A 27,598-nucleotide genomic window follows, 5' to 3' on the forward strand; every position below is an offset into this window, starting at 1 on the left:
TACTGCTTTCTTAAACTAAAATTGAGTGAAATTCAACAGTGGAATTATAATCCTATTTCATTCGGGATTGGCAAACTCTCAGATACTAGAGTGATTACAAATATTATCAAGTACCATTTTCTTCTAGCAAGGGCTAGGATTTTGGTTGAAAATTAATTTTTTTTAATTTTTTTTATTTCAGAGAGGAAGGGAGAAAGAGAAAGAAACATTAACGATGAGAGAGAATCTGATTGGCTCCTCATGCAGGCACCCTACTGGGGATCGAGCCCACAACCTTCAGGCCAGGCCGAAGCTCTATGCACTGCCCTAAACCGGCTGGGACCAACATCTCTTAGACCCACCCTGCCGTTGGGAAGCCACACCACTGTTCGCAGTCTGGAGTGAAGCAAGTTGTAGAACAGACAGACCTCAGAGGGGAGGGTGTGAGGAGGGGAGACATTAACCAAAGAATTTATATACATATATGTGTTGCCCATGGACACAGACAATAATGTTGTGAGGGCCTGGGGTGGGGCAGGAGCTGGATGGAGGGCACTGGGAGGGAGGAATGAGGGACATCTGTAATACTTTCAAAAAGAAAAGAGAAAAGAAAAGCAAGTTGACTTTCTCCATCCTGGGGACTTCACTTTGCCCGGAGTGGCCTGGAGCCCTCTTTGAGGAAGGACAGGCAGGAGAGCTGAGCCCTGTGCTGGAACCAGGGCGGCCACGGAGGTGGCAGTTTGTTGTAACCAGGGCTCCATGGCTGGGGACACAGCTCTTCCTGAAGGAAGCTGCTTTCATCCCTAACTGCCTGGCAGCAGATGGCAGGGGCACACAGTGATTTAGGGACTAGTCTGAGGTTCCACCCAGCTTCTATTTGGGGCGAGCTCAGAATCATCAGTCCTGAGCCTCGGCCTGCCTTCCTCCTCGGAAAAGCAGTGCCCTGACGTCTGATCACCCTGTGACTTTGCCCACCACTCCAAGTGCCAGTCTGGGCTGTGCAAAACAGGGGCAGGGTGCCTGCTCTCCAGGCTCTTTCTCTCTCACACACACAGAGCCTTACCCCTACAGGAAACCATTAGTTAGCACCAGGCACTTACTGAGGATTGTGCTGGGGTGGGATTCAGGTCGGGGTGCTTGGCCTCACTCCTGCCTGCCTTTCCTCCATCAGCCAGCAGACATGTCTGAACTCCTGCTGCTGGGGCCCCATCGCATAAGGAGACGGGGCAGAGATCTGTTGAAAGCACCGTGGACGGCAATAAGAAGCCCCCAAACTATCGAGAGGTTTCTAGAAAGGGGGACCAGAAGTGAATCTTAAAGGAATACAAACTGGTTAAGTGCAGAGGGGGCAAGCGAGGATAGAACCGCAGAGACAAAGGCAGGACAGGAAAGGACATGGTTTGGGGCTGGGAGAGCCGTGCCCGGGAGCTGCTGTGTGGAGGTGTCTGAGAGGACAGCCCGCAGAGCAGGAGGCAGGAGAGAGGCTGCTCTTTTCCCAACTTCAGCCTGTTTCTCCCCTGTAATTAAGTACGTTATTTCTCACACCGATTCTCAAACCAACGTTTTATGATGCATGACCATGTTTTCCAAGCCAAGGTAGGAGCCAGTGATCCAGAATAGCCCGCCCGGGGGGCCGAGGTGGGACAGCCCGCCCGCGGGGTCATGGGCAGGATGAGGACAGGCCGTTGTGCAGCTGGGACCACCTTCTCTAAGTGCCACGCTGACCACGAGCAGGTGCACCAGCGTGTGTGGCGCTGACCAGGCGAGTGGCCCAGACCCCCAGGCCGCGATGTTCTGACTGGACGACAGCCGTGATGAAACATGCAGACAGCGGCGATGTCCTGACCCGCAGGAAGCCACAGTCGGAAGGCAGAGACAAGAGGGGTTCATCGGCCAACAACTGCAGGCAAAGCCAACACAGCGGCTCCTGTGCCAGTGCAGGTGGACACTTGGCGGCCCTCGGTGCCTCTGAGGAGAACAGCCGAGGAGCCGCCCCCGGGCACCACCGGCCGCCAGGCGCCTCCACCCTCCCTGTCCGGCCTCCCCAGGCTGCTGCCCACAACCAATCCCAAACAGCCACCACTTCTCCCCGGGACTCTGCCCTCTCCCCAGCACTCCTCTGCGCCCCCCACCCCGCCTTCATTTGCAGCCAGTTCTTCCAAACAACGTACCTCCTCTCCCTGGAGCCCGGAGCGGGAGGGCCGGCGGCTCCCGTCTCCTCGGTCCGGCCGGGCTGCGGCCGCAGGACCGTTCTCTCCGGCAGCTCCGGCTTAATGACCCCTTCCTCTGGGATCCCGTTCAGCTGTGAAGCCTTTTCCTTGTTGTTTAGTAGGAAAGGTTCTGGTTTGGGTTAAAACTACAACACGTGCTGAAGCTACTGAAACAGCAGCGATTGCCAACCTGCAGGGCACCGGGCGGAGCCGGGCTCTCTGCAGGCCCCTCGGCGACCTGTGGCCGACACAGCTCCTGGCCGCTCCCTCGGCAGCCTCTGCCCTGGGGCTGCTCCGCCTGCTCCGTGGGGCTCCGGGTGGAAGTGCCGTGGGAACAGGGAGATGCGCTGCTTTCTAACCTGAGGGAAGGCCTGGGGTTGAAGAGCCGGGTGGGCATGGACTAGCACAGGGAACAGAGGATTGGACTCGATCTCGGTGGCTTCAGGGCTCAGGACGACAGTGAGTGAAGAGGCCACGTTTGAAGGAGACACCTGCAGTTGAGTCTGAGGAAGACGCTGTTTAGCACAGATGGCCTGGCATTGGGTTGCTTTCAAAATGGCAGGCTCTCTGTCCCTGAATTCAGTTGAGCACAAGCTTTCATGCCCCCCAACCCTGAGGACCCAGGATGGATGGTGCAGGCTGGGGCCAGTCCCACTCCCTTTGTGACTGGGAGGCGGTGCTCCTGGAGGGGAGAGGGGCCCCTAAGATTTGAGCGTCTCCTCTGATTCCTGACGCCTCCACCTGGCACCCTGGTCCTGTTAGACATGAGCCCATTTGTGTTTCTTACACTGGATGAGGCAGCGCCAGACCCGCCCCCGGAGCTCCCTGCCAGGCCCCCTCGGAGAGCCAATGGACACGAACACGACAGCTGGCGAGTGGACGCCAGGCCCTGCACTTTCACCAGAGCCTGGCCGTCACCCAGAGCCCCAAATAGCAGTTCCGAACATCCACCAGGAAGGTTTCTTTTGCTGAGTCACTTTCCCCTCTGCTTCTCCCGCAGATCCTGGCTGCTCTCCTGAGTTTCATGTTGATCACAACATCTGATGCCCAGCAATGGAACATTCCTCTGCAAAGGGAGCTGGAGGTGGAGCCAGGAGGGAGGAGGGGTGTCCTCTTCGGCCACCTCAGGCTCCTGGGAAGCCAGGTTTCAGGTGGACGGACGGCAGCCGGAGCCCCGAATGCCGGGAAGGTGGCTGCTCCTCAGGCCCAGGCAGCTGACTGTCACAGGCGTCTCATGCGCTGCTTCCAGGATGAGCACCAGCTGTTTACAACCAGCCCCTCCCCAGCCCTGCCCAGGGAGCTGCCCTGCCCTGACCCCAAACCCTGGTTGTCCTGGCAAAAAGCCTTGGGAGGGCCCTAGCTGGTTTGGCTCAGTGGCTAGAGCATCCACCTGGGGACTGAGGGTCTTGGGGTGGATTCTGGTTAAGGGCACATGCCTGGGCTGCCGGCTCAGTCCCCAGCAGGGGCATGCAGGGGACAGCCGGTCATTGATTCTCTCTCATCATTGATGTTTCTATCTCTCTCTCCCTCTCCTTTCCTCCCTGAAATCAATAAAAATAAATATTTTTTAAAAAAGCCTTGGGAGGGAAATAACAATAATAAAAAGAGGCCTGAGCTTGAGTTGGGGGTGGAGGAGGATCACTGATACTCCAGAAAAGGCAGAGACCCAACTGGAACTTTTTGCTTTTGAATATTTTAGAATGGCTTCTTTTTGCTTCATATTATGTTAGTTGTCGCAACAAAGCAGTTGTACATTATTGAATGTAGCAGGATATTTTTTCCTGTATAGTATTCTTAAAAAAAAAAAAAAAAAAAAAAAAGGTGGCAGAAAAACACAAAACGAAATTTACCCTCCCAACCATTTCCAATGTACAGCACAGCACTGTCACCAACGAGCACACTGCTGAGCACTGGAGCCCCAGACCCCTACCCTGCCTCTGCACCCACCCAGCAACTCACACCTCCTCTGCCCCCAGCCCCTGCCAATCGCCACTCTACTTCCTGTTTCTGTGAGATTGATACATCCTAGAAAGTTTAAATACCTCATGTAAATGGAATTGTGCAGTTTGTTTTTTGGGACTGGCTGATTTCACTTAGCATAATGCGTTCAATGGCCATCCATGTGTCAGAATGTCATAGCATGTCATAGCATGTGTCAGAATCTCTCCTTTTCAAGCATGAATACGATCCCATTGTATGTTCCTACCACATCTTCTTTATCCTTTTAGCTATTAATGGACACTTGGGCTGCTTCCCCCTCTTGGCTATAGCGAATGGTGCTGCAGCCAACGTGAACGCTTTAGGTGCTGACCCGAGTCAGCAAACCAATGGGCTGTGGGCCTCAAGGAGCTGTAGGGAGCCAGGTCCCTTCTGGGGCACCTCGGGTTCGGTTCAGCGTGGGTTGGGTGCCTAGGGGCTGAGGCACAGCAAGACAGGTGCAGCCTGGGTCCTGTCTGTCCCGGCACTGGTGGCGGCCCCTTCCCATTGCTCTGCATTGCAGGGGTGAGCGCTTTGGGTTGAGGGGACAGTCTTGGATCTGCCCCCGTTTGTGTGCAACGGTAAATCCCACGCCTAGACACGGTGCAGCAGAGGATGTGAGGCCTCCCCCGGGATTGCCAGGAAAAATACAGGATGTGGCATTTGGAACAGATTTATACGAAAGCATTATTCATTGTTTGTCTGAAATTCTAATTTCACTGCGTGTCCTGTGTTTTTATTTGCTAAATCTGGCAGCCCTGCCACCTAACCCACTGACGGCCTCCCTGACCAGCCAGCACCAGGGCCTCTGCGTCCCAACCCTGGTCCCTCAGAATGATGGCGTGCGTGCTCCTGAGCTCCAGATCCGGCTCAGAGCCCTGCTTATTGAGCACCGCCCTGCTCCATTCAGCCGGCCCCTTCAGTCACATTCCTGGCTCCCTCTGACTCCTGGCAATGGGTCTGCCTGAACTCCAAAGACTGCCCTAAAATTCATATTTTAATTTTTTTATTGATTTTTTACAGAGAGGAAGGGAGAGAGAGAGAGAGAGAGAGAGAGAGAGCTAAAAACGTCGATGAGAGAGAAACATCGACCAGCTGCCTCCTGCACACCTTCTACCGGGGATGTGCCCGCAACCAACGTACATGCCCTTGACCGGAATAGAACCTGGGACCTTTCAGTCCGCAGACCGACGCTCTACCACTGAGCCAAACCGGTTTTGGCTAAAATTCATATTTTATTATCTCACTTTTTATTGGGCAACATGGCGATCATGAAACCTTATGCGCCTCTGCCTGAATCTCTCATCAGGGGGAAGAAGAGGGCGCGGCTGGGCAGACTACACAGATGGGGGTGGTGGGGGAGGACTGGCTTAGCCCTCAGTGCAAAGGAGCTGGCCTCCGTGGAAGCCCGTAAGAGCCTGGCAGGCGAAGCGTGGGAGGCCTCCTGCGAAGGGGAGGGCAGCTGTGAGACCATTTTGAGCAACCCGCATTTCCTGCCTCATTCCTGAGCTAGTCTCCAAGGAAAGGGGCCGTGGCTGCCTCCTCTGGCAGCTCTGGGTGAAGACACAGGTGCCATAGGACTGAGGCCAGCCCGGGAGTGTGACAGGCTCCCTCTCCAACGCACTGCTGACGTCCTGCCTTTGGCAGCTGCAGGAAGGCAGGGCCTGGGTCTCCTTGGCCTCCCCCCTCCCCCTAGGGTGGGGACCCGGCAGGCCTCAGCCGCTGCCTTATTCTCCCAGGAGGCCTCGGGCCCGTGAGCGGCCTCTGTGCCTGTGGCTGGTGGAGAAGATTCTCTGCCCTGGGAGGCGTTGGCGTGCAGGGCCGGGAGAGGCTGGAGTCTGAGGCGGGAAGGCAGGGTTGGCTCCGGCCCTGTGGGCTTCAGGACTTGGAGCTGGAGATGGCAGGGCTGGGGCCCAGCGGGCGGTAGAGGGCGCCCCAGATCTTAGTTGCAGGAGTGGCCAGAGTAAAGGAAGTTCAGGGAGGGCAGACCTCCCACCCTGCAAGCCTCACATCCACTTGCCACCCAGTCTCAGTGAGTGGCTGCACGTTGCTTTGGGATGATCTGATTAAAGTCCGTCTCCCACACGGGCCTGGCCTCTCCACTGGGGCTGTGTCATCCTGGAGGCCCCAGGGCCCAGTGGCAGGTGCTCAGTGGGTGCTGAGTCAGGCAGGCACGACGGAAATGTGGGTGCGTGGACACCCTCCCAGGAGCTGCTGGCAGAGCACTGGCCTCCAAGGGAAGCTGCCACCAGGTCAGCCTACACTTGCCCAGTCCTCGGGGGCTCTCGGGGGCAGGGACGGCAGAGGCAGCGGCAGGAGTGCAGGCCTAGGAGCGCCGGTCAGACAGGAGACACGGGCAGTCCAGGCACAGTCTCTAGGGCTGCACTGCCATGGAGTCGCTGTGAGCCATGTGACTACTGAGCTTGAAATGCGGCTCATCCAGATGGAGATGTAAGTTAGAACACAGTACAAACAGAATGCAAATACTTTGTTAATAACTGTTTTATATTAATTACATGTTTATGTGACCATATATTGCATATAATGGATTAAATAAAATCATTAAAATTATTTTTTTCTGTGATTTTAAAAATGTGTAGCTACTACTATTACTTGTACTATTAATTCCATTGAACATGGCTGCTTCTGACCCTCAGGTGCCCACATCTGTCAGCTGGGTGTGCTGTCAGGGGGTCTCACAGGGCTGTGGGGGGACCTCGTGTGGCTCTTTGGATCACTGTGGCATCGGCTGGCCCAGGGCCGAGGGAGAGGCCGGGGAGCTGAGCCCAGGGCAGCTCCAAATCACAGCTCCTGGGGCCTCCCAGGAGCCCTGGGCTAATTTCCAACGCTGTGGACTCACAGAACAGTGAGTCTGGAGGTGCCTCTGGGGACCTGCCTCCTATGGCACTGGTCAGAAAATGGGGCAATTTGCTGTCCTAAATGACTAAGTCAGCGGCTCCAGAAGCTAGATTCCCAGTTCAATCCTTCCACACAGCAGCCTTGGGCTCTGAGGTGTAAGACCCACTCCCGCATTGTTTGACCCCTCTGCCTGTGCCGAGTCCTCTGCCAGGAATGTTTCCTGTCCCTTCCTTCTATCCAGCTCTCTTCGGGCAAGCAGCTGTCTATTCTTCAGGTCCCATTGCCCGGAAGCTCTGAGGGCAGCCCCTGGTGACAGGCACAGTATACAATCCAGAGCGCTGGCAGAACCAGGTGTGTGACCAAATGGATTCATTGTTGAATGAATGACTGAATGAATGGCGTTACTTCCTGTATGCCCCCTCCAGACCCCCCACCGTCAGCCCAGCCTCCAGGACTCCCATTCCCTCATGTCTGTGTTCCTGCTGGACTGGGCTGCCCTGGGAGGGACGGTGACACTGCCCACGCTTTCCAGAGCTTGGAGCGGAGTCAGTGCTCAGAAAATAATGAATGAAACATAAACCTGAGCAAAATTCTTCCCTGATGACATTGCTAAGCTCCCTCCCAAACCTTCCCACTGTCCCAGCTCATGGGAGTAAGAATCCAACAACCTGCCTGTGATGAAGGATTTCTCCTCTTCCCAGAGGTGTGGCTTTGGGCATATCCCTCATCCGCTCCGAATCCTAGGGGGCGACCACAGTGAGGGCAAAGGAAGTGCAGCTCTAGGCCCAGCGGCGGGCCCGTCGAGCGCTCGCGATGGCCATCACTGTTACGGCTCCCGCGGGGGCAGCAGCAGCCCCGGGGCACAGCCAGTCTGCGCACAGGACTCGCAGGCCTCGGGCCCACTCAATGCAACGAAGCCTCACGCCAACCGGCACAGAAAACATTGCTTTATTAACTGCGTTTGCCAACACATGAGGAGTGCAAAGGGCTCCTTGAGACACAGGCCCTGGTGGCGGCCAGGTCCGGAGGCCCGGGAGTGAGCAGGACAGGATGGGACTGAAAGCTACGTAGCAGCGGCAACACATGTCATGCAGGGCGCGGTGGGCGCTGGCCACCCCGGGGAGGCCGTACATTCTATTGCTCATCGAGGGTAGCGAACACGGACAATGTACAAAAAGGAGAAATAGGTCTTTGCGTTAATGAAAAATACATTTTTTCTCTACAAAGGAATCTTTTCTAATACAAGAAAATAAATATTGCAACATAAGCCAAAAATAATTTAAAATTGCTCTTTTCAATATATTTTCAATATTTCTCTTGTATATTAACAAATGGCACATCACTTTCTTTGAAACAAAGACAGAAGGTGTGTCTCCTCCTGTGACATTCATATCATCCCCCCACCCAAAGCCGATGCGGAGCACAGAGTGCTGTCAGCTGAGGGACAAGGTGGCAGGAAGTGCCCTAAAGAACAACCAAAGGTCCCGGACTCCAGCCCTGGCGCACGGCCAATGTGGCCAGCTGGGCCAGGGCCATGGGAAGTGGCCTCCCCCGGGCCTTGCCGCAGGGCATCCAGGCCGCGCTGCAGAGCCCTGGGCGTGGGCAGAGGGTGGCCACACCCAGCGGTGAGCAAGGGAAGGCCAAGTCCAGCTGTTGCCAATGTCTGTGAGAGCCGGGCAGCTGGTTCTCCAGCCCCAGCCAGTCCCACAGGGTGCCCGTCCACACGCGGGACACACGGGCACGTGGCCACATCCCCGGCCCAGCCCCCGTGTGGAAACCTGGGGGCGTCTCCCTCACAGGCGCTCACACACGGTCACCAAGTCGGTGCTCATTTAACAAAATAAACCCTTCTTCCTTTCTCCTCGTTTGTGGTAAAATACATTTACGATCCATAAAAATACTTCCCTTGCGCATTATCCTTTCTCACTGTGATGAGGGGGAGGGGGAGGTGGGCGGCTGGGACTGGGGAATGAGGACGACAGCCAGGACGGGGGACAGAGCAGCTTCTCCCTCCCTGAGGGCCAGGGAGTGTGGGCGGTGAGGTCGAGGGCAAGACCGGCCCCAGCCTCTGGCCTGGGAAGGCCCCTTCTCGTCTGCCTCCCCCCACCTTAACCTCAGGGGCGGCAGAGCCTCCCACACGACGGCAGAGGCTGGAGAAGTGCGAAGGGGCTGTGGCTAATGGTGGAGAGAAGTGGACAGCGGCATCCTCACCCTCCTCAGGGCAGGTGGGCATCCCGAAGGTGGGCAGCTGCCTGAGGAGGAGAGGTTCGGGCCTGGCCTGGCCTGGGAGGGCCGCCCCAGCCGGCCTAACAAGCCACCACGCCCCAGGGGTAATCTGCCCAAACAAAGCCGGAGCCGGGAGAGAAGAGGGCCAGCTGCCCCGCCTGGGCCAGACCCACTGTGCTCCCTCCCAGGTCCTCTCCTGCCTCCAGGGGGCCCAGACTCTGCCTCAGGATGGATGACGGGGTCAGGGGGCGGCGAGCACTGAGTCTCCCGGACCTAAGCCATTCCTGGCACGCCGGTCCCCGCACCCCGGGGGACAGTTTGGTTGTTCTTTAAGCTCATCCCTTTGCTTCCTGCGAGGTCAGACTGAGCAATCCAGCACAGACAGGGCTGTGACGTGAAGCACGGTGGGGGAGGGGGAGGGGGAGGGGGAGGGGGAGGGGGAGGGGGAAGGAGGTCTGTTCAAAGGCAGTAAACAGAGAACGGGGCTGGGACGCTGCTGCTGACGCTGCGCCGGCCACCGCTGCCCAGGCGGCAGGCAGACTAAACTACGCCGTCGCTCCCGCCATCCCAGCGCCCGGAGTCCTGACGCCTGCTGGGTCCGTTCCAACGGACACGTCGGTCCGTCCCCTGAACTTCGCCATCGTCCTCGTTTCCTGTTTTGCTAAGATTCACGTGAAGCTGAGAGTCAATGACAGCGCCACTGTCGTACCTTGGTAGTTTCTGGACTCGGGGGCCAGTGGTCGAGCCGCTCCCCGTCCCGCTGATCCGATTCGCGCCGTGTGTGGTTCGCGGGCGGGAACCTCGCGGTCAGGACGCCGGCCGTGCTGGTTTCCCGCCGGGGTTCCTCCCTGCGGTGAGGCTGGAGGCTCCCGGCGGGCCCAGCCCAGGGTTTGAAACCCAACACCTGGTTCTGGTTTCCACAGTCGAGCAGCCAAACAGCATCCTCTTTCCAAGAGCTCGGGCTGGTCTCCTTGGTGTGTGCGAGGAGCGTGTTTCTGTAAGTTGTCGCTAAAGAACGCCGTTGCAAAAGTCCAAGTGACAAGTTGGTAGGTCCCAGGCTGTGCTGTGTTGTGGTCAAAATATTCTTTGGCATCCACAGAATGATTCGACTGTCACTGGACTTCTGCATGGTTCTGGGTGGAGAAGTTCTGGCTTTGCCAGTGGCGGGAGTGACCCAGGAGTAATTCACAAATGAAAAAACACACACACGTGTTCACTGAATTCCTTTGTTTGTTCCCTGAGCTATCACCCTGGGGCCACTCCACTAAAACCCTTCAGAGCAGCTACCTGGACCTGGAGGGGAGGGGAGGCGGGAGACCGGGGAGGGGTGGGGAGGGAGGGCACGGGGGGGGGGCGGGGGGAAGAGGGGTTAAGGCTGGAGGGAGAGGAACCAGGAGCCTCCAGCAAGACTTCAAACAGCCCCAGCAGCCGAGCCGGCCGCCTGGGCCCCGGGATCCCACTGCCAGTTGGAAGGAGTTTCCAGAAGGAAACCGAGGAAGCAGCTCGTCTCTTAGCAGGACTGGGAAACCTGAAAAGGCGATCGGCCTGGTCAGCGGACTGGGAGTGACCGGACTTGGGCCGAGACTGGCTCCTACGGAAGGAAGGAAGGTGGAGCCCGGAGCGACTCTGCCGCGGGCGGGTCTGAGCCCCTGCCCGCGCCTGGGCACTGGCCCTCCCTGGCAGCCCATCGCCAGCGCTGGCGGCGGGCTGCCCGGGGGTCCCCTGAGTAAGTGGCACAGCTCAGGAAGGATTGTGGAAGCCCTTCCCGGGGCTGCAGGGCTGGGCGCTGGCACGGCCGCGCAGCAGGGCGCGGAGGGCGGGGGCGGGCGGGCCGGCCCTCGGTGCGGGGTGACGGGTGACGGGAGCGGCTGCGGGTCCCCAGGAACCAGCGGGCCCTCGGCGCCCCTCAGTGCTTTCTCAGAGAAGCTCGTTGTGCTTGTGACAGTGAGTAGACTCTGGCTGGGGACCACGTATCAGAGGCTTCCTTGGGGATCAGTGGAGTGCAGCAGGACCCCCCGAATGGACTCCAGTGGAATTGGAGGGCAGGGTGGGCAGGCCGGGGGCTGGCCCACCTGCCGTGAGATAATGCCCAAATGACATTCTGCGTCACCCGGTGGCAGCGGGCTGGCGTCCTGAACTCTCCTTCACCCGGTCTGCATCTAGCCAGGAGCCCGTGGACCGGGCGGGGCCGCTGCCGCCAGGGGGTGCTACACGGGACGTGGCCCGGTCCCTGCAGCCGGGGGGATCTAATGTCCTGGGCCAGCACAGAGGAAAGACAACAGTGTAGAATTCGGAACTCTCTCTGTATTAAAAATAAAACCACAGCGGAGTGGCAGCGTTGAGGGCCTGGGACACTCAGCAGATTGGAAATGGCAGTTGTGACTGGGCTGAGGCCTAGTGGGGGTGGGGTGGGGGGGCCTAGGGCAGGGCCTGAGACAGGGATGGGGGGACTTAGGAGGCCAGAACCCCCATGCGGACCACCTCCTCAGCCCCTGCTTCCCGGGGGCCCCGCTGTACCCCGCTGTCCTCAGCCTCCACGTCGGAGTCGCTCATCTCCCTATCAGAGAAGAAACCATCAGTCTCAGCGTCAAAGTGTAAGCTGACCTGAGGCCTCTCGGCCGCCGCGGACGGAGGTCCCGTCCCCGCATCCGGCCTGGCGCCCGCCGGTCTCCGGGCGGCCTTGCTCTCGCGGGGCGGCCGCAGCCGGCCCGAGGGCTTGGGGCTCGCCTCCGGGCCGGGCACTTGGACGTGCGCGTCGGCGGCCGCGGGGGCCGCCTCGTCGGGGGTGCCGGGGGCCAGCGGCGCGGGGCTCTCGGGAGCCGCGGGGACGGGGCAGTCCCCGGCTGTCGGGCTGGACGGCAGGTGCGAGGGTGCTCGCCGTGGTGGTTTCCGGGTGGGCGGCCCTTGACCTGGACCCCCCTTGCCGCCGCCTGCATCCTGGCCCCAGGGCTTCTTGGGGGGCCTGTCCGGAGCCGTCCGTGAGCCGGGCCCGTCCTGCGGCGGCTTCTTCTTGGCAGGCGGGCGGGCGGCGCGGCCGCGGGCCTTCCTGGCGGGGTCGCCGGGCCGCAGCGAGGGGTCCCGCATGAAGCTCAGCAGCGTCTCCTCGTCTTGCAGCAGCTCCTCTGACAGCAGCCCGGGGGCCGGGTCCTCGCGGTGCCCGTTATTGAGCGACCATTCGCTCATGGCCATGTTCTCCGCTGTGATCTGCACCGACTGCGCCAGCCAGCTGTTGAAGAAGGTGCCGTCGATGGGGAATGAGGTGGACAGGCCTGGCAGCGGGAAGAGACGAGGGATGATGAGGTGCCAGCAGGTGCAAGTCCCACCCCCTCTGGAATCCCTTTCTGGGCCCTCCCAGCAAGCTCCGCAGGCTCCCTGTTCAAAAATTATTATTGAGGGAGAGAATCCAAGATGGCTGCTCGGGTAGGCAACTAGCCGCAGCCGCACACAACAATTTTAATAAAATACAACTAAAATATAAAATGGACATTACCCAGAACTACAGGAAAGTCGACTGACTGGAAATCCTACAACAAGAAGCAAGGAGAAAACCAGAAGGAAGCACGGAGGAGCTGTAAAAGCCTAAGGTACGGAGACACGCGGCGCGCGGAGAGGACGGAGCCGGAGAGGAGGGAGGCCGAGTGCCTGGCGGGCGTTCCCTAGCGGAAAGGAGATAAAACTCCGACTGTGATGGGCCCCTGACTGCTCTGAACCCCAGTTCTGGGCCAGACCCCGGGGACCCAGGCTCAGCCATAGGGAGCTGGGCTGTAAGTCGGAACCCCGGGGTAGCGGAGAAAGGAGGTCCCGGAGGCGCGCACACAGCGCCCAGAGAAGGGACGGCCGGCTGTGCCGCGGGATTGCCCTGACGGGAAGGAGACTGGGGCTCCAGACTGCTGTGAACGCCGCCTCCAACTCCACTTCCAACTGAACTGAACCCCAATACCGGGATCATTGTGGGAGAGCATAGACTGTTTGGCAGCAGGCGAAAATAGAGGGCACCTTTCTCTCAGAGGCGCCGGCAGCGAGCACTGAAGGACCCGCATAGGGCGGGGCTGACGGAAGCCAAAGCTGCAGGCTCCACCCTGAAACCCCGTCCCATCTGTAACTGCGAAATGCGACAAAATAGATCACAAACGAAAGAAATGGAGGACAAAAAGCGTCTGGATATAGAGTTCAAATCTACGCTTATAAGGTTTTTCAAGAATTTCCTAGAAAAGATGGATAAGGCCTATGAGGATATGAAAAGAGATCAACTAGAATTAATAAGGAGTCAACAAGAAATGATAAGGGATCAACAAGAAATAAAGAATACATTGTCTGAAATAAAAAATATTCTACAGAGTCCTAAAAACAGAAGGGAAGATCGCAAGAATCAAGTCAAAGATTTGGAACATAAAGAGCCAGAAGACACTCCTCCACAGAAGCTAGAAGGCAAGAGAATCCAGAAAATTGAAAATAATGTAAGAAACCTCTGGGACAACTTCAAGCGAACCAACATCAGAATTATGGGGGTTCCAGAAGATGAGAGAGAGCAAGATATCGAAAACATACTGAAAGAAATAGTGACAGAAAACTTCCCCCACCTGGTGAAAGAATTTGACTTACAAGTCCAGGAAGCCCACAGAACTCCAAACAAAAGGAATCCAAAGAGGACCACACCGAGACACATCATTATTAAAATTCCAAGAGCAAAAGATAAAGAGAGAATATTAAAAGAAGCAAGAGCAAAGAAGGTAGTAACTTATAAAGGAGCACCTATACGATTGTCAGCTGACTTCTCAACAGAAACCATGCAGGCCAGAAGGGAATGGCAAGAAATATTCAAGGTGATGAATAGCAAGAACCTACAGCCAAAAATAAGCTACCCAGCAAAGCTATCACTCAGAATCGAAGGCCAGATAAAGAGCTTCACTAATAAAAAAAAGCTAAAGGAGTTCATCACCACCAAACCAGAATTATATGAATTGCTGAAGGGGGTTCTTTCAAAGAGAAAGTAAACAAAGATAAAAATTATGAACAACAAATACGTAATTATCAACAAGTGAATCTAAAAACCAAGGAAATTAAAAAAATCTGATGAACAATATTAACTGTTGAATATAATAGAATCAGAGGTATGGAAGGGGAGTGAACTGACGATTCTTGGGGAAAAGGGGAGAGGGGGGCGTGGGAAGAGACTGAACATAAACTGTGCACCTATGGATGAGGACAATGGGGAGAGGGGAAAGGGCAGAGGGTGGGGTGGGAACCTAGTGGAGGAGAGCAATGGTGGGGGGGGGGGAAGGAACATTTGTAATAATATGAAAAATAAAAACTTATTAAAAAAAAAAAAAAAAAAACAAAAAAAACAAAAATTATTATTGAGAATTTTAAGGTGGCCACAGCAGAACATTGAAACAAGCAAGGGCCTTTGACCCTGCACACCCGTGAGGTGCAGGGAGCGGAGGAATGGAGAAAAATGCCCTCAGGCCACCAGGGGGCGCTGGATTTCTATGCACCTTGTCTCCCAGAGCTTCCAAAACAAGAAAGTTGGATAAGGGTGTCAGGCGTGAAGAAGGTGGCCATGTATCAGGGTATGAGGCCCCTCTTGGATGTCAGTGCCTGCTCTAGCTGTAGGCCATCCCTTCTTCACTCAGGTCTCGGGACAGCTAGCCTCCCATTGGACACCCAACTTGTCCCCTTTCTGAAACCGAGGGGAAAACTGACGACGTGGGGCTTCTGTGCTGGAAGTGAGGTCTGGAAGGGGACTCCGCCTCCACCCCTGGGAAGTGCTCCAGGGGAAGCACACGACCTCCTGGGAGAGGAAGCCCACTGCTGAGTCCCCTCAAGGGCAGCTTGGCTTAAGGGGGTAGCAGTCAGGAGGTCTGTGACAGCGAAGGTGAGTTGGGCCAGTGCCTTTGGCCACTCCTTTGGGTCTCTCTGCCATGAAGGTTCACTGGTACTGTGAGGGCCCATTTGGAAAGGTTCTGGCAGAGTGGGACAAGAATGGAGAATCCCGGGACCCACCCCTACCTTCAGGGCCTCCAGGACCCTGGCCAATGGACTGAGCAGTCAGTTCCTGAGCTGCTGGGCACAGCCTCCAGGTCTACAAAAGGGGGATTTCTCGGGATGGCAGCCCGGGCTCTGAAAGCCTAGTCTCTTTTATGACCAGGAGGTGTGAGTGCCTGGGCAGAGAAGGGCCCCCCACTCTGGGAAGGTGGGAGCTGATGGTCCCAGCCGGCCTTCTATGGGGGCTGCAAGTGGAGTGACGGTGTGAGCCTTGCCAGTCCGCCCGGCCAGCGTGGCCACTTACCCAGCTGCCCCAGGACTGAGTCGGGCCCTGCCTTCATTTTCTCTTTCTTCTCAGGGCTGCCCTTTGGGCCCTCACGGCTCTTCCTTTTCGAGTCGCTTTTCTTGCCCTTTGGTCTCCTCCCAGACCGCTCTGCGCCAGGAAAGAGAGCAGGTGGTTATCCTGACTGCCTCAGCCAGAACCAGGATCCCTGCCACCCCAAATCCCTCCTCACCGCCCTGGTGCCTCACCCTGCTCTGTGCCCCAGCTCAGGGCCTTGGGGGCTTGGATAGCGGAGGCACCTGTGAGTTCAGGGCCAGGCGGTGTGGGAGAGTGTGGTCACTGCCCACTGCCGCTCTGGCGGGGCTTGGGGCGGGCACAGGGCCTTGAAGTGGGTGGAGGGCCACCTTGCAGCATCTGGACTGCAGCCTGACCTGCATGGCCTGCAGGTCCTGGGAGAGGCCTGGTGTGTGGGAGGCTGGCTGGAGGTGAGTGGGCAGGGCAGGGCCTTGAATGCCAGGCCAAGGAGCTGGACATGAAGGTGGACAGAACACTATCTGAGGCGTCGAGAGGTTTTGGTTAGTCCCCTGGAGCAGGTCTCCTGCCTTGGTCTCCTGGTCTGCTTTTGAGGTCAGACAGGAGATGGGAGACCTGGCTGCACACCTGGCCTTCATACCCCTTCAGTCCACGGCCATACAGGTGCAGGGAGCCACAGAGAGCACCTGAGCAGGGAGGGACCTACGGAGGGGGAGGCCCAGTTGCCAGGAAGATTCTCCCAGCTTCTCAGCTGCAGGCCGGAGGGCTTCCTGAGTAAGGATTTAAGAACGTGCTGGGGGGTGTGGGCCCAGCTCTATAACTTTCCCAGCTTGGCTGCTGATTCCCTGTGCACCTCCTGCTGGGCCTCAGCCTCCACATCTGTAACATGGGACCAGGGCCCATGTACTTTGAAGGCAGGCTTCTGAGGCCGCACCGTCCTCAGCTAACCTGCACTCCTTCTGAGGGTCACAAGGCCTTGCGTGGCCAACCTTGGCACCCCCTCAGCCTCACTGTGGACATCGTCCTTCCGCTCTAATCCCACCGATGCCAGCAGCTCCCTTCCCGTTTCTCTTACAATAAGCTCTCGTCTCTGGGTCTCCAAAAATGCCCTTTCCTTGGCATCTGATCTTTACCTGGTTCAGCTCCAGCCTAAATACCTATCTCTGCCAGGGGAAGCCTTCTCAAGCCTCTGGCCAGACAGGCCTTGGCAATGTGCCTGTAGCCCACATCCCACGCCGGGGTCAAGCACACAACACCCTGGGCGCCAGCTTTGGGCAGAGGAAAACCAGACTTCTGCCCTGAACAAGGGCTGCCTGTTGTAGCCACTCAGCTCTGGGAGCTGCAAACATTGCGAGTCTTAAACGTGTTTCCGGAATCCCGTGCCTCGGGCACTGCAGGTCCTGCCGCTCTGCGGCCTCGGCTGCCTGTCCTGCAGCTGGACGTGCTCACAGTGCGGTCCTCGGAAGCCGGAGGTTCTGCAGAATCACTGCCGCCGCGAAGCCTCCCTCGCCTCTCTCCCTGCACCAGCACCGCCGCGGTCCCCTGGCCACCGCTTCCCTTTGTCCTTCCAGATGGTGATCTCCATCAGGGCAGGACCTTGTCCGTTCAGCCCGCAGGCCCAGCACGGGCCGGCCTCCGTCCACGCTCAGTTAGTGCTCACGGAACCAATCACAGCTCAGTTAGTGCTCACGGAACCAATCACAGCTCAGTTAGTGCTCACGGAACCAATCACAGCTCAGTTAGTGCTCACGGAACCAATCACAGCTCAGTTAGTGCTCATGGAACCAATCACAGCGGAGAGGGAGCTGGGAACACTCCGGAGCCAGGAAGCTGTCTCAGTCTTGAGGGTGCACCGCGAGCTCCGAGCTCTGCACGGCTGGGACGGCTGGGACCCACCGTCGTTACTTGGCACCCCTGGCTTCCTGGGCCAGAGAGGGTGGCGACTCCAAAGTGCAGACGAGGCAGCTTGGCTCTCAGGCAGGGGTGGCCGGTCCTCAGTCACCGGCTCCGGTGGTGGCCTGGCAGCTCTCGTCTCTGTCCACTCCAGGCCCCGCCTGACCCAGAGCTGAGCTGGCAGGGGCAGCCCCTGGCTCAAATCTCTCTCCATCCGGCTATTCCTGCTGCAGGGAACCCAACACGAGCGCGCCATTTGGGGGTCAAGCACTGCCCTCCTACACATGTGAAGACTCCAGGAAGAGCCCCGTGTCCACACAACTAACAGATAAAAGCAATGCCAGAGCTTCTTGGGCCTTTGATTTCCAAGTCTGTTACATGCATGCGAAGCAGGAGAGTAAGAAGAAGTAAGAATAGCTTCTGGCACAGGGCCCGAGTCCTCGGAGGTCAGAGAAAAGGGCCTCTTCCATCACTGGGTGGCCGCTCTCTTCCTGTTCAGCACTGAGGCACACGAGTCAGAAGCTCGCCGGCTTCTGGCCCTTCCTGCCCCCGCGCCAGCATGGCGCCGCTAGGATCTGGTCCACACCTGTGCACATACAGTTTACTACTTCCCACTGGGGCCCTGGCGCTACCTGGGTGTCCCTAGTGGATCAGAACACCCTCAGAGGGCAGGCCTGATGCCCGCACTCCCGTCTCTGGCTCCTTGCCTAACAGTACACACCGGGACCCTGGGGAGGTCCCTTCTTGGCTCAGTTGCTGAGTGACGGAGGGTAGGGGCGGGGCCAGTGGCCCCGGGCCCCATGCACATGGCCCAAACCAGGCTCCATAGACACCCTTCCTGGAACCCAACCCCTTGGGGGTGTGCCCACTGAGGCGGCTGGTGTTGGGCAGGGAAGGCGCCTACCTCGACACAGATCCTGTTCAATAACTTTCATCTGCAGGTGGAATATCTGCTCCTGGAGTTTGCAGAGGGCGTGCTTCGTTCTCTCGCGCCTTGTCACCATGTAGCACAGATTTCTAACCTGAGGAAACACAAGGGACATGTTCCGCCTTACCCAAGGGTGACGGCCCCTGACCTTCCAGCCCTGGGGGCCACCACTGCCTAACCTGCCCAGGACATCCGGGAATCGATTCCCAGACCACGAGTGTCCTTAGCCCTAAGCCACAATTCCCTGAAACAAAACATGGCCCTGGCTGAGCCAGTGAACAAAGAGCATCTGGGTGCACAGGCTGGTGACTCTGCCCTCCTGGCTGAGTCAGCCACGCTGCTGCCCAAGGCCCTTCTAACACAGTTGCCCTCCCTATATCCACAGTGCGCCAAGCCTCATCGGGCCTGGCGAGGTCACCAAGTCCATCCCCCTGCCTCCTGTCCAAGGTCTCTTTCCCACCAAAGAAACTCTTCAGCCATAGCAAAAGCCACCGCCTATCCTGAGTCATGAAAGGCCATGGTGCATGGAGCGAGAGAACCCCAGCAAACAGGCAGTCTCCAACCCACCTGGGCCTACTTGCTGCCCTAGGACCTGAGCCAGGCCCACACCTGCACATACCAAGGCCCCTTTCCACATGGCTCGTGCATGTGCTCAACCGGAGACAGAACTCGCAGGGCAGGGCGGGGCCCTGGCCTCCTAAGGCCAGAGAGCAACAGCCTCCTGCCCTGGTCTGGAAGCGCCTGAAGGACGGGCCATTTTTGCTCTGTTTACGTGACGGCTTTCTCCAGGGTGTCCACCCTCACCAGCTGCTCTCTGAGCCAAGACCAGGCCCCTCCCCGAAACACTTCCTAGTCATCTTCAGTTTAGGTCAGAACTTCCAGTGGCAGGGACTGGCCAGGGGCTGCTGAGCTGAAATTCTGGGTCCCACCAGGGTCTTTCCAGCTAACACTAGTTCTCTGTCTCCAGTGGGGTTCCATCTTCAAGTTCAGGCTGCATGTCCTTTAGCTGCAGGTCCTTACGCTGCCTGGGATGATCTCTGGGCTTTGGCGCCCCCGGCCTGTTGTCATGGGCACCATTCTCCTGGCCTGGGGGTGGCCGTGATCAGTCCTCGCTGTAGGCACGAGCATCCTCATCTCCCTCCCGGGCCTAGCTGTGAAGGAGGATCCAGAACGCCTGCTTCTGTCCTGGCCTTGCAGGAAGACTCTCAGTGGCACTCACACTGGTGAGCGCACCAGGATAGACGGGGAGCACCAGGCCATCCTAGCGGCCAGTACCTCCAAAGAGGGCAGCAGGGGCCCAGCCTGGGCACTCTTGCTCGGGCACACTGGCCTGTCTGACCTCCTCAGGGCCTCTCGCCAACCCATCTCCTCCACATGTCCCTGAGCACAGGCCGAAGCTCCGGAAACTCCTGTGGTGTTGGGTCCTGGGCTCAGCAGTGAGCAATGCCCTATGGGTCCCTTTCTTCTCAGGATTTGTAGCCCAGGTGGGCACACAAATGCTGACCAAGTACTGACAGGACCGGGCTTCCTGGAGAATGGGGCAGCTGGAGGAGGGGGCTGATCACAGAGAGGGAGACAGGCTGGGGACAGGAATCCAGAGAAAGGCCAGCCCGGGGAGAGGCAGAGTGAGGCCTCGTGGCTAGAGAGTGAGGCTGTGAGGCCTCGCTGAGGCAGGCCAAGCAGAGCTGTGCAGAGATTTTGATGGTGGTGTGTAAGTCCTCAGTGACCCAGCTCCTCCTCCTCCGCCCCATCGCTGACTTGTCAACATGCCCATCAGTCCTTCTCGAGGACGTGACTCCTTGCCTCGGTCCCCTTGCCGCTCCGTCACTCCCATCATCTTCAGCTGGACTCCTCTGCCATCCCAGAGCAATCCTATGAAAATCCAAATCCTCCACCGGCGTCTGTGTGGAACCTCAGATGTAATTAGTTAAGATGAGGTCACAGTGGATACGAGTGAGCCCTAACGCCACCAAGTCCTTGTGAAAGGCCATGTGATGGCACGCACAGGGAGAATGCCACAGGACAGCAAGGCAGAGACTGGAGTCATGGGTCTCCAAGGCAGCCAGCAGCTAGGAGAGAGGCACGGAACAGATCCCCCTCGGAGCCTGTGGAGGAATCAGCCTGGTGACCTCTGGCCTCTAGTTTGTAGTACTTTGTTACAGTTGCCCCAGGTAACAAATATAGCTTCCTTCTATCACAGAGAAAAAACACAGCCGAGAGCCTGTTGAGTCTAATCCAGTCTGATCTCCTGTTCAGTCTGATCCAGTCACCTCAGGGCCCTGTCCCAACGGGCCTCCCGTCACTGTCTGTCTGTGTGCAGCCCACTTCTGCCGCGGGGCCTTGGTGTACATCCTACGCTTCCCCCAAAGCTGGACCCATATCACATCCAGAAGGCCTTCCTGTCTATGGCAGTCCGACACTATCTCCTTGTATCCCAGTCTGTCTTCTTCCTGGCGGTCACATGACCTGATGTGTGTGGGGTCAGTGGGGATGAAAAGAAGTGGATGGATTCATGGCTACTTTGGAGGCTTTAAAACAAACCAGTCGATATAACTGACTTCAAAACAGATCAGTCAAGGTCCAGCTTTTGGAAATTTTCTAAAACATTCCATTCTGGAGTTTTCTCACACTTAAACCTAACCTCTTAGGGTAAGAAGCCAGATGAGGTGAGGCTCAGAGTTATAGATTTCTCCCCAAAGTATACTTAAATACTTCCTGTAAAAATCTACCAGTAGTTTTGTTTCTTGTCTTTCATCCGAAACTCTGGAGGAAGGACTCCTAAGGCATGTCCAGAGAATTACTAGCATCAAACACCTAGGCCAGCTGATTAAAAACACAGGTGCCGGGCCTGGGGGCCTAACATACTCTCTGGGGGCAGGGGTCCTCAAATCTACCTCTCACATGCCATCGTGAAGCCAGAAGGACTGCTGTTGGCCCGCGGCCTCACGGTGAGCTGCCCAGGCTGTTGCGTAGATGGTTCATTACAGGACAGGAAGAGACTAATAGTAGAACTTCTACTGGCATATTTTTTTTTTATCCTATTAGAAATTCTGAATATGTTTGTTTTATAATAAACAGTGGTAGATATGAAAAGATATAAAAAATACAGGATATTACAGATAAATGCTCAACCCCCCCCCCCCCCCCCCCCCCCGATCTGGCCACAGTACACAATCAATAATGTCTGGACCACAGAAAACAGGACACTTCCTTCTGAGAATCCCAACTATGCCAACATTCTTTGGTTGGTACCCTAACCCTTAACCCTATTCCCACTTCACCCTGGAATCATCAACTACTTCTCTAGTTTCTCCCAAGACGCTCGCTCGGTACAACAGCCACCTGTGACGGAATGCCGTAGGAATCCTCTCCCGGGATGGCTTTGGGGGACAAAGTATTGAGGCCACTTTTGAAGCTCAGCCAGGCTGTCAGGCTCCTCACACTGTCCTTATTGCTTTTTTCTGGTTATAAAGATAAAATGCTCTCTTAAAAAACAATCAAGGAACAAAGTCCTCCAAAACTAGGGCAGAGATTGGTAATAAAGGCAGGTTTTACATTTTGATGAAATTGTTTTGATGTCAGCAGATTTTGCAGAGAGAACCTAGATGTGGGCTGAGGAGAAAGAGCAGAGGACACACAGCCGGTTATCTGAAACTAGAATGGACCAGGGCTGGAGGAATTCATGGAGATGGAGGCAGTGGGAGGCGCAGCCTTGGACCTGTGGGCATGCTGGGCATGAGGTGCTGGAGCTCAGGACGGGCGGTGGGCTGGAGTCCTTCCGATGGGGAGCAAAGCTGTGGAGCTGATGCAGCATTGAGAGCCCAGGCCAAGTGTGGCGGATGCTCACTAGACCAAGGAGAACTCAGAGAGGGAGAGCGAACTGGGGTGTTAAGGGAGGGGAGATCTGGTCAGAGCATCAACAAGAAGTCACTCAAGAACAAGGGCATGATTGACTGTGGCGACCACTGCCGACAGGGCTGGGGACAGGATGGAGAAGGGACTGCGGGGCCTTGGGAGATGGAGGAGGCTGTTGGCCTGCTGGAAGGTTCTGCAATGTGGTGGTGGCAGGAGCATGGTCAGACTGGGAAGCAAGGAAGTAAGAGCAGTGAGGAATGATGGGAAAGGAGAAAAGGATGTGATGGAGAAACCCACGACTAGAGGGAGGTGGGCGGGAAAGATTTGCTTTTGAAATTGGGAGAAGGTAAATAGATTCAAATGCTGGTGGAATCCTGGAGACAAAGAAGGGGGAAGAGAAGAGAGACTTCTGTGCTGCAGGGCGGGGGCTGGAAAGGGACGCTTGGGGATGGGAGGAGAGCAGGCGAAGGGGCACAGAGGATCGCCTGGCACGAAGGTGGAGGGTTCTGGTCTGAGGAATAGGAAGTGAGGTTGTCTGCGATCAGATGGGGGGCCCTGAGTGAGGTGGATAGGGATAGAGATTGGTGGATTGGGGAGCCCAGAACGTTGCTTGCCCAGACTGGGGGGCAGGCATTTTGGGGGACCCACCTTCTCACTGCTATGGGATCGATCCCGGTGGGCAGAGTGTGGCTCCTACTGGCGGGGGCTCTGGCAGGGGGGTGGCCTCCATACAGAGGCAAGAGTACAGGCAGGGAGCTAATGCCAATGAAGAAAACAAGGGACAGTGAAGGGTAGAAGGCCCAGGAGGCAACTGAGCAGGGAGAACAGGAGGCTGTGGGAGAGGAGGGGAATGTGGGGATTTGGAGGTGGTGACAGGGTTTGAGTGGGACGGGGGCACGGAGGGGCTGGAAAGTCCCAGAGATGGGAGATGCAGGGATTGAGGAGCCAGAGTGCGGGAGGCCAAGGCTGCTTTGGTGGGCAGCCAAGCAGACCGCAGTCCAGGCACTGAGGACACAGTGAAAAGGAAGCAGGTGTGGGGTCTGCCTCTCGGGGGAGAGCCGTGGGAAATGAGGCCTGAGGAAGGGGTTCCTCTCTATTATCCTCCCCTGGGGTGTGTCTGAGAGCCGCCCCCGCCCGCTGGGCCCCACTCAGGCCAGGCCAGGCCAGGCTCTGGAGTAAACCCCTGGTAACCAGATCCAGGCCCACAGGCAGCAAAGCCCTGCGCAGCCGGAACTGCCTGCACGGTTGCTAGGGGACACGGCGAGCGGCGCACTTGCTGTCGGTGCTGCAATGGTTTTGTCAGCTGTGAATAACTCTGGGAGGCCGCGGTGGCCACGCCTTCCCGAGCAGCCTACCAGGGCGGAGGCCCACGGCTACGATGTTAGAAAAGCACATCTTCCATGGCGGCAGCACGGCCCCAGCTCTTGCTTCTCTGAGCAAAACTCCTGCCTGGCCGTGGGGACAAATCAATCAGGGAGCATGCCCTGCGATCCCAGGCACTCGGCCTGCCTTTCAGTTCTCCATGGAGCCCCACCCTGCGAGCCGGCGATCCCAGGCACTCGGCCTGCCTTTCAGTTCTCCATGGAGCCCCACCCTGCGAGCCGGCCACCCTTCTACAAGCCAGAGCAGCAAGGATAACCACCACTAGCGGGAGGGCACTGTGCTGGGTTCTGTCCCCAGTCTTCACTGGGACCCCTATGGTTACTGCGATCCTTATCCCATTCCACAGACAGGGGAACTAGAACTCAGAGGAGTGGAAACTGAAACCCAGAAGGCCCAGAGCTGGGAAGTGCTGCACTGGGTGCAAACCCTGGCTACCCACGGTCTGGATCTCTTGGTGGGTCCAACCCAAGCTGGCCTGTGCGCAGTCACAGGCTGGATACACTGTCCCATCAGCACTGGGCCCTGGGCAGAGGCTGGACCTGCTGGCCATGCCATTCATGGGTCTTTCCAGAAAGCCTCCCTGTGGCACAGTTCTCGGCTTTATCACTCACTCAGTCACCCACGCGTGGCTGTGAGAGGCCCCGGGGCTGGACCTGAAGGGGCCCACTTGGCGCATGGCTTGCACAACTGCACTTTGCTCCCAGCTGGAGACGCAGCGCTTTGCCAGCCTCCTGGGCCTAAGAAGCCGCACAGATTGGAGCCGGGCCTGCCTCCTTCTCCTGGAGGAAGGGTGGGCTCACTCTGAAGGACTCTGTTCCCCGGCCAGAGGGATCCGGGTGGCAGCTCTCGTTGCCCCAGGGATGGCATCCTAACCCTTGGAAAGGCTGACCCTCGGAGCACCTGTACCAGCTAACAAGGGGGTGGGGGAGTTCGGGGACTGACAAGAGGATGCTTTTGCCCAGGACATGTACAGGAGAGAAAATGAGCCAACAACCCTCTTTCTGACAAACCCCTCCCCAATTCAGGTCTAAATCCAACTCTTGGAACACACGGTCCTCTGAGGCTTCCTGTCACTTCACCTCTCTGAGCCGCAGGCTCCTCCCCTGCTCATTGGGGCTGAGAGTGCCCACCTTTTTCTAGGCTGATGACGAAATCAGCGAGCCTACCCGCTGGCCTCCCCACACAGATTTGCCAGGGCCAGACGCAGGGCCACCAGCACAGACCAGAGAGCGCAGATCGGATGGAACCGCAGGAGTGAAAGCGGTGTGTTTGCACCGGAGACCTGCGGGGGCCCGGGACAGCTCTGGCAGTAGCTCTGAAGGGTTGGTATCTGATGGCCCTGCCACAAGAGACAGGAGGTGAGGCTGCCCAGGAAGTGGTGACTGCAATGTGGGTGGCCTTGCCCTCTGCCCTGCTGGAGCCAGGGACATTTGGTGCCACCCCCTGCACTCCTCTCCCCTCTGACCTGGTGGCAGACTGGCTGTCAGGCAGTAAGCTCCCTCCCTCCACACGGTTCCCTTGGACCACACGGAAGGACAGGTGAGTGGGCCGAAGGTGGAGAAGTCCAGCTTCAGAGCGTCCGCCTCATGCCTGCTCCCGCCTCCCCCACAGCACACCAGCTGTGGAGCTGCTCTGCCCATTTTATAGACTTGCCAATGGAGCCACTGCCTCAGGCCACACAGGCCCTCTAGAGCACATGTGTCAAACACAAGGCCCGCGGGCCAAATCCAGCCCGCCAGGCCTTGCAATGTGGCCCGCACCGCGCTGTCATCACTGCACTCCACTGTCAGTTTATGACATTGTCAGTTTATGACTGTTCAGTAAACCATTCGGCCCGCGATTTAGGCTGGATTTTAGATTTTGGCCCCTTCTCTGATTGAGTTCGACACCCCTACTCTAGAGTCTAGATGCTTGCACCAGGGGTGTTTCCTCACACGACCTGGGGAAAGGTGGGCAAGTGTGTCTGCTGTGCAGGACCCCGGGCCACCATCCCACGTGGCCTGGAACCCTGAACTGAATGTCCCACACTGGGCGCTAGACCAGCAGCTGGGATTCAGAGGACTGACCCAGGACCACGACATCCCGTTTCCTCCTTGGGCTGCCCCCCGCTCGGGGTGGCCCTTCATTAGCTGGAGGTGGAAGGGAAGGCGTTCCAGAAAGGCCACGTTCCAGGACCCCTCACTTTCTCTCTGGGGGTTTAGGGTCCTCCGGGCTCTTTCTCCTCCCCAACCTCTATAGCTCAGCCCCAAACCACAAAGTCTGTACCCCTTTGTCATCTCACTGGGTCCCCAACGCTACCACCCTGGACTAAGCCAAGGACACCAGTCTCTCAGCTCACAGCTGGGGGCAGGGGTGGGGGGCTAGCCAACCCGCCCACTCCCTCCAGGCCCTTAGATCCCCCCTCAGGGTGAGTGAGTGGAAGTGGAAGTCACAGCATGGCAGTGTCTGCTCAAAATCCTTCTGTAACTTCTAGGCCACTTTAGCCCACCACCACCCTTTCACTTCACTGAGGTGAGCCCACTCTCACCCTCTGCTCACTCCATTCCTCTGTCCGGCATCCTGGGGCACCATGGTCACACCTGTCTTCCTTGCCCTGGCTCAGTACATTCTCGTTGGGCTGCTTTAGCTCACTCGGCATTCCCAGTTCCTCCCCGGCCACTGACTCTAAGCAGGACCTTGTGTGCTGCCCCCGGGCAGGGCTCAGAGGCCACAAATGGGGCCGGGAGCCAGGGGAGCTGGATGCCTGGGTCCTTGCCCCAGCTCCAGTATCTCCAGCCTCAGGACCCTTCACCGGGACTTCCAAAGGGTTGGGACCTGAGGGACTCAGACCCAAGAGCTGGATCCTTCCCAGTTCTACCAAGTCAGTAACCTCCTCCGTGTCTGAGACCTGGAGGCCCTCAGCCCCTGGGCCAGAGGTCCCGGGGGGAGTCCTGGTGAGCCACAGCTGCTCAGGGCAGTGGGCAGTGGCCTGCGGGCAGGGGGGCGGCGGGAGCACTCACCCGCTCCAGGTCCTGCCGCAGGTGTGTGAAGAGCTTCAGGCGGCGGTACAGGACGTCCTGCTCCTGCTGGGCCAGGTTGTCCACCTCGTCGGTCTTGGGGGTGAGCAGCGGCTGGTTGGCATTGGCTTTCCTCTTCAGCTTCCAGTACTGGTAGATGAAGTCGACCAGCGCCTCGGCCAGGTCCAGGCGCTCGGCCACCTCGGCCGGCTCCACCAGCTCGTAGAAGTCCTCCTCCAGCTGCTGCAGCCGCTGCTTGCGCAGCGTCACCTTCTCCAGGTCTTCGCCGGCCGGGCTGGGCTCCACCGGCTCCGATGTGGGCTCCACCCTCGGGCCCCCGTCGCTGTGCTCCTGGCAGAACGACTTGAACTTGACCTCGTCGTTATCTGCTAATATAGTCCGCATTTCTAGGCCATGGTCAAAGGCGCATGTGACGTGGAATGCCGTGATGCAGGAAGGCATGGAACACTGGAGGGACAGCAAGCGTAGTGTCAGACATGGAGGGAGCCCTAATGGGAGGTGAGAGGATGTGGGCACCCCCCAGGGTTCCAAGAACGAAGAATGCGGTGAGACCCTAAATAGAATGGCACGGGCTCCTAACACCCTGTAGGGTATGGAGGGAGCTATGGCAGTTGGGAAGGGCGTGCTGGGAAGGAAAGAGGGTTCGGCACCTTAGACCTGGGGAAGACAACAAGCAGATGACTGGACAACCCCTCTGGGGGCAAGCTGCATGCCTGTGTGGCCAAAATGACTTTAGAATCAGAGGCATCGAAAGAGACTGGTGAGAGGTCACTGCCTTCTCTGCTCCTGCAATGTCAGGGGAGCTGTACCCCTTTGTCCTCTGGGAAGAGGGACTGAACTTGGACCCTTTCCTTCTCTTGCTCAGGCAGCACCTGCCCCTCCCTCCCAGCCTTGGATGGTCGTGGGCAGCTGATCACTGTCTCAGCAATAACCCATCCAACTCTTAGTGGCCATCTCCGCTGCACTCACA

General features: G+C 57.6%; 1 protein-coding gene across 4 annotated transcripts in view; it reads right to left on the minus strand.

Moving 5' to 3' along the window:
• Positions 1-7,957: 7,957 nt before the first annotated feature.
• The window catches only part of JADE2 (jade family PHD finger 2), a 52,752-nt gene continuing 33,111 nt past the window's right edge, over positions 7,958-27,598 (minus strand). For all 4 annotated transcript variants that reach the window (XM_084886594.1, XM_084886591.1, XM_084886593.1 and 1 more), the window contains 4 exons: positions 26,611-27,075; positions 18,350-18,467; positions 15,541-15,669; positions 7,958-12,520 (listed from right to left, as the gene is read on the minus strand). In XM_084886594.1, the coding sequence (XP_084742720.1) occupies positions 11,703-12,520; positions 15,541-15,669; positions 18,350-18,467; positions 26,611-27,075 (1,530 nt within the window). In that variant the 3' untranslated portion in view covers positions 7,958-11,702. The remainder of the gene's footprint in view (positions 12,521-15,540; positions 15,670-18,349; positions 18,468-26,610; positions 27,076-27,598) is intronic.

The sequence above is a fragment of the Pipistrellus hanaki genome (genome assembly GCF_964339955.1).
Source record: "Pipistrellus hanaki genome assembly, chromosome: 5".
Taxonomy (NCBI): domain Eukaryota; kingdom Metazoa; phylum Chordata; class Mammalia; order Chiroptera; family Vespertilionidae; genus Pipistrellus; species Pipistrellus hanaki.